We start from the raw sequence: 16,574 nt of genomic DNA, 5'->3' as shown, positions 1-16,574 counted from the left end.
AGGCTTACCAGCCCTCCCCCATTGCACCATAGCCCATCTTGACTCAGCTAATCCCACAGACCGTCACTTGCAACACTGCACTTTCAGGTTCTTAACTCAAAGTGCTTTAAGCAAAAAGAGAGAGAGAGAGAGAGAGAGAGAGAGAGAGAGAGAGAGAGAGAGAGAGAGAGAGAGAGAGATCTTATTGGCTAATGTAGCTGAAAAGTCTGAGGAAGATCAGTTTTTTCTGCGAGTGTGTGACCTGATCCAGAGTTTTGAAAGATGGCCTCAGACCCCTTTCTTCTCATCTCTCCACTCTGCTTTCCCCTGTGGAGGGTCCATTCTCAGATAGCTTCAGGTTACAAGCCTATCAACTGTACTGTGAAGGCACACCCCCTTCTTGCCAGTAATTCCAGAAAAATGCCTAGAGTTGGCCTTTGTTCATCCAGTTTTGGTGATATGCTGCTCTGACCAATCACTGTTGAAGAAGGGGAGGTGGAGGGGAGGATGGACCACAACGATTAGCCAGGCCTGGGTCACCTGGGCCTGTGGGTCACCTCCCCAGAGAACAGTTATGAAGCCTTTGCCTGATGAAGAGTGAATTTCCCTGGGCCAACCAAAAACAACAGGCCCATACAAAGATTGGACAGAATATTTGGGAGGGGAAAATGAAGTTGAAAAAACAAATTTGTGAATTGTCATTCCTAGGCCTTTAGAGTAATGTTTAGCTGACAGAAGGTAGAAAGATAATGTGTGCCACAAATGCAAGCCACATAAATAAAAATATACATATGTAGAAGGAAGAGGTGAAATAATTTTAATACTATCTTAATATTTTATAAAGCCAAAATAATATCATTTTAACATGTCATTAATATTAAAATCATTGAGATATTTTACTTTTTTTTTTAATACTAAGTCTTCAAAATTCAGTGTTTATTTTAAATTTATAGAACAAACTGGTTTGGATGAGCCACAAGTGGTAATCGCTTACTGTAATGAACAGTACAAGTTGAGTTGATAATTTTCCATAGAGAAGCTGCATATTTGTCATCAGATGATAAGTTATTATTATTGTTTCTATGTCATGGGAAGTTATTTTGAAATCGTGAATCTCTTCATCAGTAGAATCTGCCCTAAAATGGGCCTAAATATATGTTGCCATGTAGGGTATCTAGTCGGTGCCACTTCTGTCTGAACACCCATCACGCCCATGCAGTTAATACTCAACAATTACTTCTTATCTGTCTTTTCTCATGGACTATAAGCCCTAGGAAGGCAGGGATTCATCTATCTTCCTTACCTCTGTTCCCTAAACCCAGTGCCAGTACATGGAAGATACTAAGTAGATATTTTTAAAGCGAAAGGAAAGTAGTAAATTAAAAACTTAGGTGAGGATTTCTCATTTACCAGGTTTGATGACAAAATGGCAAAAGCAATACTAGTTGAAGCCCAAGATTGAGTGTTTGTAATATTTGTTATTCTGATGAATGACTATTTGTAGTCTGTGACTAGTTGTGTTATTATTCGATTACTTTCTTTTATTCATTATATATACATATATATGCACACACACACAAACACACACATATATATATATATGTGTGTGCACACACACACAAACACACACATATATATATATATATATATATATATATATATATATATATATATATATATAAAAACCCAGGCTCTGTGCCAAGCATTAGGTATACAAAGATAAATGGGAAACAGCCCCTGCCTTAAAGGAAATGAGAAACAGATTAGTAAAATAACTCTTATATCCAATAAGGGTTATGATACAAATAAACACAAAGTGTCTGGAGAGCTCAAGGAAAGGAGTTCAACCCAGGTCAGAGATGGAGAGAGGCAGCAAAGATTCACTGGAAAACAGTGAATTTAAGCTCCATGGTGCCTGCTGTGTTCTTAGTATCTAGCCCCATGCCTGGCACATATGTCGAATCAATGAATAAATGAACAAAGTGGCTCCTGAACCTAGACCTAAAGAATCATTGGATTTGTCCATCCGAGTATATATGGGTGATTATTGTGGGTGAAGGGAGAGTCTGCATGACAGCCCAGCCTCAAGCTAGACCCTGGCTGTGGGGAATGGCGAGACCTTGAGTAAGTAGAACAGAGATGGTAAGAGCAGGCATGAGCCTGCAGCATTGGCAGGGGCCATATCCCAAAGAGCCTCGCTTCTCGTAATTGTCCACATGACCGGGGACGAACGATTGTACTTTCTTATTCCAGGCCAAGCGAAGGCTGGAGCTAGGAGAAAGCGGTCATCAGTACCTCTCAGATGGTTTAAAAACCCCTAAGGGCAAAGGGAGAGCTGCACTGCGAAATCCAGACAGTCCCAAAAGTAAGGATTCTTTCATCTCTGCTTATCTGTGGTGTGGGTTCCCAACTTTCAAAGCTTATGGCTGGAAGGATGCCAAGGTGTGAATAATTTTGGCATGTTTGTTCTTTTTCATTTCTTTCTCTGCCAATCCAAAAAATAAATACAATGTCGGCAGACACTGAGCAAAAGGTTTACAGAATCACTTCAGTACCTAAATACTGACTTAAGGGGAGGTCTCTTTAAATGTGTGTGGTTTCATTTTTCAACTCAGAATGCAAACTCTTTGGCACATTCTGTAATCAACTTTCATTTTAACTTTACTTAACGGACATTACTTCAGAGACTGGGCTAACTAGGTGTAGACAAACTGTGCCAGAGTCAGTGATATCTATATCATCCTAAATCTCTTAACTCAGCATAAGGCAGCATAAGAATTGATTGAGACCAATAATTTGCCACTAGTTTATCTTTCCATTGAATATGATCATCATTTCTTCTGGGAGAAAGAGAGAAAAGTAGGCTGGAAATAGCTATATAGTCCTTTATGTCTCTGGCATTAAATGTAAAGACTAAATTAAATTAGACTGTTCTCTCCCGTAGTTTATGAATTAAGCAATCCACAACTTGTACATGCTGCTAAATCAAACCCTTGACCTGTGCGCCTGTAAGAGAATAGATAACAATATGAAACATAAGAAATTTCACTCAAGAAGGATGGGGAGATTTGATTAAAAGACCCTTCTAGATAGTCTTCATCCAAATGAAGCATTGTTAGAAATATTGGTGAACAAGTTATATACACACGGAGACACCAGAGCCTAAAAGGCCAGTTGAGGTGGGTCTGTCTGCACCCCTGTTGCAAAATGCTGGAGAGACTTGTAACCTGGCCACATCAGGTTAGGCTCCACATGTGCTGATCCCATAGGGCTATAGCACTTTTTCATTCATTCAACAGATATTTTTGAACACCTCCTATGTGTGAAATACTTCACTAGCTCCAGGGAATAGGGTAAGCCAAAGTAGAAACTACTGAGAAACTCACAGTAAAATGCTTTCATCAGGGATTTTTACTGTCCCTTTCTTTCTAATAAAGCAACTTCATGGCTTTCTATAACTTATCAGAAACAACAGCAACAACTTTGCTTCCGATACTAATACTCGGGCTGCAGTGGGAAAGGGGGCTTGCTTAACTGCAAAGAAACCCTTCATTTCTTTACCTTTCCCCCTGTCCCCCACCCGCTTGGTTTTTGTTTTTCTTTAAGCTCCAAAATCTCCCTCAGAAAAAACACGGTATGATACATCACTTGGTCTACTCACCAAGAAGTTCATTCAGCTACTGAGCCAATCACCTGATGGGGTCTTGGATTTGAACAAGGCAGCAGAGGTGCTGAAAGTGCAAAAGAGAAGGATTTATGATATCACCAATGTGCTGGAAGGGATCCACCTCATTAAGAAGAAGTCTAAAAACAACGTGCAATGGATGTGAGTATGGGCCACACCTGCCCCCTCTTCCCCAGCTCTGGTGGGGTCCTTTCAAACACTGTGCTTTCTCCCAGTCCCAACTTTCACATGTGCCCACACTTCATTTCTTCACTCCCCTACTCTTTTCTACTCCCTCTTTCTTTTCCCTCCTCAACTTCTTTTAGCGGAAGTTCAAAGTCTCTTAAAGGAAAAGACCTATTTAGGTACTGGCAGATATAAAAGGATCTGTATTCAATTAGCCTCAAGCAAGGGAATCCTGGGATTAACTAGGGTTCTGCAGATGTAAAATAAACTGCTGTTCATTTGTTACCATGAGGTCTACGTGGGAGCTCACATGTATAATCTTATAGGTCTTTGGCTTGTCACTAATAGAAATTTAGAAATTAACTATGGCTGTGTATTAACACATCTGTGTGGATGCACAATTGCCATGTGTCTTTATCCATGGTTCTAATAGCAGATTAACTCATTTTCTGTGTAAATTAAGGCAAGACTTAAAAAGTCCCTTTTAGAAAAGGGAGCTGATAACACTTGTCACCTATATAACCACATATATGACTAAATGTATGATGATAATGTCATTTGTGAATTATGGACAGAGTACTGAGCAGCCAGTATCTTAGAAGGACCTATTAAAGTGTATTGGAAGGAATAAATCTGTCATGGGTCGGCTTTCAAAAAACACTACTTCGAATATAAGATGAACATGTGACCTTTCTGTACAGAAGTTTTTGGAATTTTGTGATGACTTGGTGACCTATTTTAGCCTGTGGCTTAGAAAACCGGTTGGGTATTGGTCTGTGTTCTCGCATATAGCACATACGTCTGCTTCCTTAACCTCCATTTCCTTTCTGCTGTTGGTATCAAGACCCGCAGAAACTAGCTAGGTCTCTTGTGCTTTTTGAATGATGTTTTTTTGAAAACTGAATTATTCCATCTTTTCTTTCAAATTTTTCTATCTTTCTGTGTCTGTTTTTCCCCACCCTGAGAGGCATGTGGCAGGAAGGAACTGTCTCCTTTTTACCCTTGGAATTTGAGCCTTCTGAAGAAAGGTCTCCTCTGAAGGAAAGAAACCTGAAAATAGCAGTGTTTTTTAACTTTAGTTTTTATGGTGTGAAAAGCGAAGGATTATATGTATGAAAATATATGTATAAATGTTCTAATTTTAACACTTGGCTAATAAACAGTGTAACCTGTATCAAAAGAGGACATTTACCCAAAGGACCATTTTTCCCTCCCCTCCCTCGATTATTCATTTCCCTCCCCCCTTTAGCCTCTCAAGTAGCCAGCCATGAAGAGTCTGTGTTTGGGTTTCTAGGGGCTGCAGTCTGTCTGAGGATGGGGGCATGCTGGCCCAGTGTCAAGGCCTGTCAAAGGAAGTGACCGAGCTCAGTCAGGAAGAGAAGAAATTAGATGAACTGATCCAAAGCTGCACCCTGGACCTCAAACTGTTAACCGAGGATTCAGAGAATCAAAGATATCCTTTGTGCCACCTGCTCATTGGGGGTTAGTGCCTTCTAGACTCTTTCCAGAGTTGACAATCTTGACTTACATGCACAAGGTAGAATTTTACTCTGGCTCTGTGTGTGTGTGTGTGTGTGTGTGTGTGTATGTGTGTGTGTGCGCGCGCGCGCATGTGTGTACCTACTTATCTTCGTGTTAGAAGTCAGATTTATGGAAAGATAGTAATCAGATGGATCCTAACGTGCCTATTTTGATAGCAAGGAGGGAACCATTTTTAAAAATATTTTATTCATGTGTGGTTGGGGCATATGGATACACTCATAGCGTAAGGCAACACTATTATAAGATACGTTTGATGTCAATATTAATATTAATGACAGCATTCAGCAGATTCATCTTTGGCTTCCCAGATTTAGGGTGGGTGTTAGCTGTCATTGTTGGGGTTCTCACATTCTATTTTCTTTTCATCGGATATTGGAACAATTGGAATTCGTTGACTATCTGAGCCATAGTTGAAGAAATTGAAAGAGTATTAAAAATTTTTTTTAATAACTTTTAAAGAGCATTATGCTGCTTCACGACACCAAAAACTGATGTCAGAAGCACCCTAAGGCCTGGGAAATCTCAATTTATCTGTTCACCTACAAACATAGTCCTTGGATATAAAATATAAAAAACCAATTCTTGTTTTCAACTGGCTGACAATCTGTTGACCATCTCAGGAAAGCTTACTGTTCATCATCTCACTTCAGACAAAAGATTAGGGAGATTACTTTATTATTTTGGCAAGAAGATTTTGCAGTATTCTGTTACCAGTACAAGATAACCAATATTTTAAATTACTTCATCTCTAATTTTAATTCCAAACTTCTGATTATTCCATATTACCTTTGTGAGACAGAAAGTAAAATGTGTCTTCTGGTGTCTCCTTTCTAATAGGCTTCCCCTCGGAGTGTGTGGGGACGTTTATTTTTCAATTCAGGCATTTTTTTTGAAACTGCGATCATTTATTTCCTGTTGACCAAAAGATTAACTTTGTCAGCTGGTGATTAGTAAGGTGGAGAAGAGGTGTGCTGATGTGAACCCCCAATGGTGGCTAGAGCGGGTTTACAGGGGATGAAAGAAGAATAGCTCTAGCTGGGCTGTTTCATCCATTGTTTAGTTGGGAGCCCCAGTGAGGAGGGGTTGTGATAGTTACAAATGATTGGCAGCTTGTGTCGTTTATAGCATTGTCACCTACATGAGCTTTCTCTGGGGCCTTTGTTGCAGAATGAAACCTTCCTTGCAGGGGGCTGCTAACTCAAGAAGCAAATTCAGGAGGGAGCCACAATGGGAGCACTTTTAAGTTTGTAAGATTAGATAATATGTTTGCACAATTTATTTCAATTTGCCATTCAGTTCCGAATTTGGTACAGCTTGTTCACAAATGTGTTGAAATTTTCCTTCCTGCAGCATGTTGAGTAATTGTAGATGAGCTTTTATTTTAATAAGTTCTTGTCACATAGCTTTTTGACAGTGGGGCTGTGGAGTAAGTACCTGTTTATAGTGTCCTCAGTGTTCTCAGTAAAATTCAGAACTATCGAGACATCTATAAAGGTACCAGTTGACTTCCTTGATGAGATAAATGCTGACCTCAAACCTGAATCGTGCTTGAGCTGTCCTAGCAAGCTCAACACTGAATTTGCTTTTGTCTCAACTATTGAGACTTAAAGAAGATAGTCTTTGATAACTGTCCCTAAATATGTGTACAGATTTGGGGTGGATATGCTATTTTTTTCTGACCAGTAGGTTCATAGCTTCCTTCATTTTCTAATAAAAAGCTACTGTTCTGATGGACATTATTTCCTCTAGGCTCCCTAAGTCCTATTTCTATATTAAACATGTTAGATCACAGACTCTATTAGCTACTTTCTATTACCAGTAGAAGTGCATTCATTGAGTTATGATTTGCTATTTTATCCTAGGCACTTTTTGTGGGTTAATATTTAAAAACAATTGGCTAAGGACATTATACAATAATTATGTTACTCCATGTCCCTTTTATAAAAAAGCTATTTCAGCCTATTCTCTCATAGCGCCAAGTAAAGTCTTGTCTCTCTAGGCAAGCTTGCATGAATACTTTTATTATATAAGAACCATATTCTTTCATGATAGCCTCTTAGGTTTGGCTGCCAGGGCACTTAAAAGTATTGTTCAGTGCTCAGAAGTAACTACCAAGAGTACTGGAATATTATTTTACTCTCTTTTTCTAAATCAGTGTTTCTCAAATTCAGGTTGCAGAGCATCCGGAAGCTGCTTTCCTGCTTGTGCACACTGAAATAGTGATAGAGTTAATACCATCATACAAAGGATAATTTTTCTAACAGAAATAATGACACTCTTATCAGTAGACAATATACAATCACAAACAGCCCAGGTACACTTAAGAGAACAAGCTGCCTGCCTGAGCAGTATTCCGAGTTCTTCCACTAGTATATCTATTTGCTATTCATTCATTCATTCATTCGTTCATTTATTCATTCATTGGGTGACTGCTGACACTTGTTAATAGTCAAGTAACAGATAGTAATTACTGGAGTTTCCAAAAAAATTAAGATTAATGGAGCTTAATTTTTTTTCCCCTGTAAATTGGGATCTGCCGTCCTCCAATTTGAGTGACAACCACTTCATTGAAGTTCATGGAATATCCATGGCTCCAGATGGAACCTGGTTTAAAAATCCCAGGCCAAATTGGGTTTTGGTTTCTTTTGATGACTATTCTGCTCTGTGTTCACTTTAAAAATTTAAATGGCCATAGACTTTTTTTTTTAAATGGGCAGGAAAAGGCTATACACTTCTTTTGTTGTCTACAATATCACCTAGAAAACCAGGTTCATGGGAGAGCCCATCTATTTAAAGATCTAGGAGAGACAGATATATTCTTATAAATCATAAAATACTTTAAAATTTTCCCATGCATCTCTTTTGTTATCTTCATAGTGGTTACATCTGAAGCAATTAGTTGGAAAATTTCCTTAACACTCATTACGTTAGCTTATGTTACATATCAAGATATTCGAAAAATTAGTGGCCTTAAAGACCAAACTGTTATAGTTGTGAAAGCCCCTCCAGAAACAAGACTTGAAGTGCCTGACCCAGTAGAGGTAAGGAGACACGTCTTCGTTCATCTGCAGAGATCTTTTTAAAGTGCCTGAAGTTAAAGAATCCTTGGCTCATGGTTAAAGTTTGTATCCTCCTGGTATGCGATGCCCTGTCCTTCTTGTACTTCCTTTTTTTCATAATTTATTATCTAGTTGTTTTGATTAATGTGAACCACTGGGGAATTTTATGTTGAATATTCTGGATATAGTCCCCGATATGAATAGATATATAAATGTTTTAAAGTAGCTCCCTAACTTAACACATTTAAGAATTTATCATTTATATCATGTTTACTTTTAAAAAATCAAATGGCAGTTTAGGTCAATTGAGAGACTAGGATATTGTAAGAAAGTAGGGGCATATTTTTGTGATTGGTATCAGATTTAGTTTGATAATATATGCCTAGGTAAAGAAATATAATAAAAAGAATATGCATAGAAAATAAAAAGAGAATGAAAAATATTTTGCAAAAAAAATATATATTAAGAGAACATAATTCACCTCCTCTAGGGCAGGAGTCAGCAAACTTTTTTTTAAAGGGCCAGACAGAAAGTATTTTTGGCCTTGTCAGCCATACAGTCTCTGTTGGGACAATTCAACTGGACAACTCTGCCATTATAGCATGGTAAAAACAGAGAGAAAACACCCAGCCAGAGGCAATACATAAAAAATAGGAATAGGTGTGACTCTGTGCCAGTAAAACTTTATTTTCAAAGCCAGTTGGTGGACTTGAGTTGACCCTTGGGTTACAGTTTCCTGAACCTTGCTCTAGAGGATGACAGTAGGTAGACTAATGTAAAAAAAAGCAAAATGAACAATGAAAATTACCCTTTCCATTTTTAGATAAAAATTAGTATAGCTTTTATTTGTAAAAAAACTTTCATTTTGACTTTTTCTCACTCTTTTCTCTTCATAGAGCCTACAAATACACTTGGCAAGTACTCAAGGACCCATTGAGGTTTACTTGTGTCCAGAAGAGACTGAAACACATAGTCCAATGAAAACAAACAACCAAGACCACAATGGGAATATCCCTAAACCCACTTCCAAAGGTAAATATTCTACTTTTATCATTTGGAAACTATTTTTAAAATGAAGGTGACTAGAAGGATCCTGTATCAGAACCACAAGTGCAGGCAAGAAACAGAATCTTCTGTTATTATTGTTATTAAGGTAATGTATTTTTTTTTTAAGGCATTCTGTCTGGTTTACAGAATAAAACAGTGACTTTAGGCTAATAACTGCTCTCTCCACTAATGGAGTCTCTCACACTTTCGCTATTGGCAGAAACCATTTCTTTATAGTGTTTGGAAAACCAGCCAAAGTGGGGAGTAAAGCTGGGAGCTATCTGGGTGAATCATCAGCTACACTTGGCCACACACCTTTGCCTGATGCTGCAGAGATCATTAGAGAGGGAAATGCAAAAAGTTTGGAGAGAAAAGCCTTCTATCAAAGAAATTTTGTCTTAATTCTCCCCACCCCACCCCACTCCCCATGTGATGGGGAGAGGATATGGGAGGAAATCCCCAGGAAAATAAATCTTCCTCCACTGTCCCTAGAGCAAAGAAAGCTCTTTACAGTCTTTTTAATTTTTTTTCAATTTCAGACTGGGGATACCTATTTAGATTTTTTTTCCCTACTGTCTCCCAATACAGCAGCAAGAATAGGAGTGATTTAAGTGACTAGGTCTGATTTAATACTGAGCAGGAAAAAATAGTAGTTCTCCCAGAGGATGCCCAAAACCAAGGATCATACTAAACCGTCTACAGATGACCCTTGAACAGTGAGGTGGTTAAGGGCACCAACCCCCACACAGTCGAAAATCCGCCTAAAATTTTTGACTCCCCCAAAACTTAAGTTCTCTCAGTGTCTGAAGGGGATTGGTTCCAGGACCCCCTTGGACTCCAAACCACGCATCAAAGACAGTACAGAATTTATTGAAGAAAATCTGTGCAGTTCAAACTTGCGTTGTTCAAGGGTCAACTGTATGTACTGTTTTTTCTTATACATAAATAACTACGATAAAGTTTAATTTATAAATTAGGCACAGTTATGTGAATGTGGTCTCTCTCTCTGAGAATATTGTACTGTAACCACCCTTCGTCTTATGATAATGTGAACTGATACAATGCCTACGTGATGAGATGAAGTGAAGCGAATGGTGTAGGCATTATGATGTAGTGTTAGGTACTGTCACTGTTACTTGAACACAAGCACTGCGATACCATGACAGTCCATCTGATAGGTAACCAAGACAGCTCCTATGGGCCCGACGGGCAGGGGGCGTCTATAGTGGGGAGACGCTGGACAAAGGGATGACGCACGTTCTGGGCAGGGGATGGAGCAGGACAATGCAAGATTTCATCACGCTACTCAGAACGGTGGCAATTTAAAACTTAGGAACTGTTTATTTCTGGAATTTTCCTTTTAATATTTTCGGACCACAGTTGACTATGGGTAACAAACTGCAGAAAGCAAAGCTGCAGGTAAGGGGGTACTACTGTGCATCAGATAGTAAAACAAAAGACTGTTTTTTTCCCCATAGACGTTCAAAGTGAATATGTCATATTTGTATTTTTAGAAGTATCTTTAATAAGCTGGTTGTTCGTAAAGGCTAAGTTAAGTCAGTGAGTTTCTCCTAGGGAGCCAACTTTGCTGTGTGTATATTTTGTTTTGTTTTTCTTTAAACAATGACTAATTGATATCAGAGAGAAGTTTTTGAACTCGTTAGCCTTGAATCTTTGAGCTATTTGTTTTCTTATTTGTCAGCAGTAGGTTTTTTAAAAGATGAGTGAGTAGCCTAGAAAAAAGGAAGGCTGTCAAGTCCTGCTAACAGTGCCTGTTAGCATAAGAAGTGGTCCATATCATAAGGTTGTCTAATTGTCGTTAGCAGAGGGTGAATGCTTTTCTAACAGCAACATGTAAATTCTAACAAAAAAAAAAAAGGTCATTTTGATTTTCTCCTAATTTGTTTTTGTGTTTCCATCCATTTTTTCAGACTTGGCTTCAACCATCTCAGGACATAGCGATTGCTCGATTTCTATGGCAAACCTTTCTCCTTTGGCCTCCCCAACCAACCTTTTACAGCAGACTGAGGACCAAATTCCTTCCAACCTAGAAGGACCGTTTGTGAACTTACTGCCTCCCCTGCTCCAAGAAGACTATCTCCTAAGCCTTGGGGAAGAAGAAGGCATCAGTGATCTCTTTGATGCTTATGATTTGGAAAAACTCCCACTGGTGGAAGACTTTATGTGTAGTTGATTATGCTTTGTGAACTCCCCTTATAAACCGATATTTTTTTACTATGGAACCCGAACATCTGTCATGCAGTGTTGTCCCTTCCTACCTTCTTCCTCCAAGATAGTATCATGAAGTAAACTACATACTTCAGAACAAAGCTGACATTTTAATGAATTTTTTTTAATTGTCTAAACGCACAGTTGCAGGCTCCCTTGGGAAAACCCTGCTTTGCCCCAGGCTCCCAAATCTCCTGGATGAGTCAGCAAGTGAGAAAATGTGCAATCAGGTGTCTCTCACCCGTACTTTTCCTCCCTCCCTCCCGGATTGGCTTGCTGTGCCTGACGGATGGGCTGTAGAATGGGGGTCTGGTCACCTGGCCCACTGGAAAACAGCAATCTTCCTTAATAGCATTTCAAGCCGTGCCTTCTCCGCAGAATGCATGTCTTTGGGGTCTGCTAATATGGAATGGAACTGCAGGAACTGTAAACTTGAAGTCATGCAAAAGTACGAGATGGATTTCTTCAGCTCTTCTTAGGAATATTTAAATTATTGTCATAATTCAATGTAAGCTATGGACCGTGTGTCCCACTAGGAGGTCAAGAACCTCCACAGCCTTTTGGATGAAGAACTTGTTTTCAGATATTTGTTGCAGATACAGAATTGTGGAGTTCTGCCACTCTCAGCTGTTGTGGATTTTCTTGTCTCCATAAACCACTCCCACTGCCCTGCCCCCAACGTATTTGTGAATTTAAAGTTGATTTGTAGCAAATGCCTACTTAGGAGTTCTTTGTGGATTGTTTTAGACTTTTTATTTTTTTAGCTGCCGTTTAAGCATTCCTGTGGCACCCATCACCATTTCGTTTTAATTGTTTACTTTGAAGCGGTTTTTGCTAATTCAAATTATTTAAGCAGAGGTAGAGAACCTCTCTGATCAGAGCATCAAAATGTGTGTGATCTAAGGTTTAACAGCCTCTGCAAGAAGCGTCGCCCCACCTGGCTTCCTTTCCTGGAGGGGGAGCTTGGAGCAAGTCGCTCCTGGAGCTTGCTGACATTGGTGGCCCGTTTGAAAAGAGAACCAGGTCAGATGACATAGCAGTCCCAAGGAGCAGCAGGTATGGATCCCTCCATCCTTGGGCTTCCCGGGGCCCCGTGACCGGGGAAAGGGCTCTCTTACACTGCACTCAGGGAGACCACTTCTCAGGATGGGTTCAGATGGAGAGGCCTCTAGGGAGAAAGACATCCCATTGTGTGAGTAGCATTCTATCAGTGGCATTTACTTGAGCTGGTGAGAACAGGGAGCTCCCACTTTGTTGGGGGCTGCAATACCCCTGGCCAGGACCCATTCCCCTTCCTCTGTGAAAGACTAAGTTGGACCAAGGGAAGTGTGGACAGAAAATGAAGCGATAGAATGCCAGGATGTTTTCCCACTTTACTCTTCAGGAATGAGGTCCCAAGTTGGAGGCTTTGTGTCAGCTGCAAATCCTACCAGCTATGTCCAAGAATGGCATTCCCATTGGCCGGGGTAGATGGACGTTTCCCCCTGGGAATGTGACATAGTACCTCAAATCCATTCCTTGGATGCTAGTGACCGCGGGAATGAGGGAGTCTTATAAAAAACAAACCTCAAAACAAACAGTGAAATTGAAATGCTGTGTGCCTGACACAGTGATAGGCACATAATAGGCACTCGATTCATGTGTGTGTTTAAATTGAAATAGCCCTTAGAAAAATATAAAACAAAAAACCACGAACGCCCCAGCCAGTTTACTCTAGGTAGATTTCCACAATATGCAAAGTGGTGGTGGGGTCAAAACCATGACACCAGCACTTTAAATGACTTGTGTAGGTATGTGTGGGTGTGTGTTTGGGAAGAAAAACAAAGGTGCAGATTACCCTCCTTTTTCTTCTGCCTCCATCCCTAGCCTCCTCCCTTCACACACACTGGACTTGGTACAAATATTGGTGTGGTCCGAGATGAAACATTGGGGTGGGGGAGGGAGGGAGCTTTGTGTCAAGTGCCTACTGGAAATGCACTGTGGGGTTTTTTCCTGTATGGGAAACCATTTATGCCAAGCTTTTCCCCATTTCCCATATTTATCTCATCTGGTTAGCTGCCTCTGCTTCCAGCTTTGTGTAATTCTCTTTGCCAGCTGCACAAAGCTGACTTTTTTCCAAAGTCTAAAGACTGAGCTCACCTGGCTAGGTTGTTGTGTGTTTTGTTGAATTTCTCATTAAACTTTTTCGTATTGTAATGCATCGTATTTATTGTTTTAAAAATGAAAGAAATACTAATAAGTCTTAAAAGTTCCTTCATACATAAGATTTTTTCCAGTTAATGAGCTTAACTGGTGTACATTAATTAAAAGTTCATACTGTATTCTTCTGTTTGCATTAGTCGTTTTCTTTTTGGCATACTGTCTGGCACACAAAGTGAGTTAGTACTACAGTACTCGTGTTAATTTAAGTCTAAGTATGCCGGTTTCCTGGTACCATTGAGTTGCTGCTATTAAAGCTCACACATGAAATGGCTAAAAGTTACAAGTGTGCGAATTATGACTGAGTGAGCCTTAGAAAATAAACTGTATAAAGGGCAACACATGAGCTGTCAAACAGTGTTAGTTGTGTGTTTATATGTACAGACTTGTGCATAGCAATTGTTTTATTTAAGTTGATACGTAGTCTACTTACATTTTCATTATCTAGCAATTTTGTACAAAGATAGCAATTAATTTGTAAAACACTGCCAGAGTATTTTCTAGCTGGTTTGTAATTTTTTAAGAGTGTTATTTTGTTTTCATTTTTTGTTATGGTTCTTGTTTTCATTTTTTTGTTGTAAGTGTAGATCTGTAAATAAAATTGCAGTATTTAAAGCTTTAGATTTCAGGAAAAAGAACTCAGCGTGTGCATGACAACTCGTGTGTATGAGAAGGGATTTGAAGGAAGATGCCTTGTAGAGTGAGTCGGGTGGCAATTGTCAGATTGTGAGAATTTGTTTTCCTATGGGGGTACATGATTTTGTCAAAAGGAAGTATCTCTCCCAAAATTGGGAGAAGGCAAACTACTAATCAGTTTAGCTTTGTGTTGTATGCTAGTTTAAAAAAGAAAATGTGTAATATAATGTAAAAAAAAAAAAAAAAAAGCTTTTATGATGGATTTTGTAAATAGATTTGTTACAGGGTAACCTGTTCTCTAGCTGTGATCTTAGCACTTCAAATGGGTGTAATTTGAATAAATTTTGTATGGTAACGGATCAATAAAATGAATTTTTTTTTAAGAGTTCAGACTTGTGGATGAATTTTCTTACTATGGTCTTATGCTCCTATGTTAATTTCATTTTTAAAGATATACTTGAAAACAGGTTAAGGGAAAGTTAGAGCAAAAACTTTTAAAACATCGTGTGCCTACTCTTCTTTCAGGACTCCACAGATATTCGTAGAGCACCTGTACTGTGCTCCCCACTTTGAGAAGTACAGGAATTTTTCATGTCTCTGGCAATGCGCAGAGACCTTTCCCAGATATTGAAGAAGGATTTTTACACTGAGAACAGGATGAGTCAAGTTTTACTCCTCATAAGAAGTGTGAGGCCAATAAATTTTATTTCTCAAAATTGGTAATTACCTCCCTCGTTCAATGTTCTATATTTCTTGTCTTGCCACCTATAGCAGATTAGGACTTTTTTGACTGCCATGTCACACTCTGAGTTCATATCAAAACTCTAGAATGTAAATCGTACACACACAGCACACAATCAATACACAAGAGTATAAATTACAAAAAAAGAAACGTTTCTGGCCCCTCAGTCTATTCACCCCAGAGGTAACCCCTATTTTCATTTTTCTTATGTGTATCCTTCCAGTCTGGTTGTTTTCTAGGCATATGTAAACACATGTGTGCATGCACATGTGTGTTTTAACAAGTCGCACTTAATACATGCTGATATTTACCTTTTTTTACTAAATACATCTTGTACATCTTTCCATTTTTGTACTTATGGATCATGTTTACTCTCTTCAAAGGCTGCATAACATTTCAGTGATTAAAATTTAATTTATTTCTCTAAGTATTTTCCTTTTTAAGAGATTTTTGTTTTGCTGTAAAGATAATATTTACTGAGTGCTTATATTACGCCAGTTACTATTTTTTATGTAAAATACATATAAAATGAACCATGAGTGACATTTAATGCATATGTTAAATATGTTCAATTTTATGTAAGACCACCATTCATCACCATTAAGCAGTCACCGCCCCCCCCCCATCTATTCCCAGCCCTTGGCAAGCACTAATCTGCCTTCTGTCCCTATGGATTCACCTATTCTATAAATGGAATTATACAATATGTAACCTTTGGTGTCTGCCTTTTTTTATTTAGCATAACATCCTCAAGGTTCATCCAAGTTACAGCATGTGCCAGTACTTCATTCCTGTTTATGCCAGAATAATATTCCATTGCGTTGATCATGCCACATTTTGTTCACCTGTTCACCAGTCAATGGTCATTCTGATGTTTCTATCTTTCGGCTATTGGGATGCCAGGTACTATTATAAGTGCTTCATATGAGCGTTCTGTTTTTTCAAAGCATACATTACTAGCAAATATATATGTTATCTCTCCTCTTGGCAGAATGTAAGCTCAGTGAGGAGAGGTACTTACTATAGTTCACTGTTGTACTCCCCATTCTTAGAATAGTGCCTGGTAAATAATAAGCACTGACTACATATTTGAATGAATTATTTTGCCGATGAGGAATCTGAGGTTTAAGAATGTTTTTAAAAATCTCCAAAGGCAACACAAATATAATGTGCTCAAAGTTTTTCCACCTGTGTTGTCATCTTCCACATTTTGTATATTGTACTGGAATTTTTTTTGTTATATGTTTTTACATTTTTGCTTTAATCCTTAATTCTGCCTAGAGTTCCATTT

At 38.8% G+C, this 16,574-nt stretch overlaps 1 protein-coding gene across 4 annotated transcripts in view; it reads left to right on the top strand.

The window, feature by feature from the left end:
• Nucleotides 1-14,931, top strand: part of E2F3 (E2F transcription factor 3) — a 71,598-nt gene extending 56,667 nt beyond the window's left edge. For 3 of the 4 annotated variants that reach the window (XM_016128106.2, XM_016128107.2, XM_036236738.1), the window contains exons 2-7: nt 2,233-2,344; nt 3,604-3,805; nt 5,124-5,282; nt 8,298-8,412; nt 9,327-9,462; nt 11,409-14,931. In XM_016128106.2, coding sequence (XP_015983592.2) covers nt 2,233-2,344; nt 3,604-3,805; nt 5,124-5,282; nt 8,298-8,412; nt 9,327-9,462; nt 11,409-11,671 — 987 coding nt within the window. In that variant the 3' untranslated portion in view covers nt 11,672-14,931. Of the gene's footprint in view, nt 1-2,232; nt 2,345-3,585; nt 3,806-5,123; nt 5,283-8,297; nt 8,413-9,326; nt 9,463-11,408 lie in introns of all 4 variants that reach the window. The other variant, XM_016128105.2, reaches the window with a different exon arrangement.
• The last annotated feature ends 1,643 nt before the right edge of the window (nt 14,932-16,574 follow it).

Source organism: Rousettus aegyptiacus, unplaced genomic scaffold, assembly GCF_014176215.1.
Source record: "Rousettus aegyptiacus isolate mRouAeg1 unplaced genomic scaffold, mRouAeg1.p scaffold_m13_p_1, whole genome shotgun sequence".
Classification (NCBI taxonomy): domain Eukaryota; kingdom Metazoa; phylum Chordata; class Mammalia; order Chiroptera; family Pteropodidae; genus Rousettus; species Rousettus aegyptiacus.
This window is presented reverse-complemented; position numbering and strand designations above follow the sequence as displayed.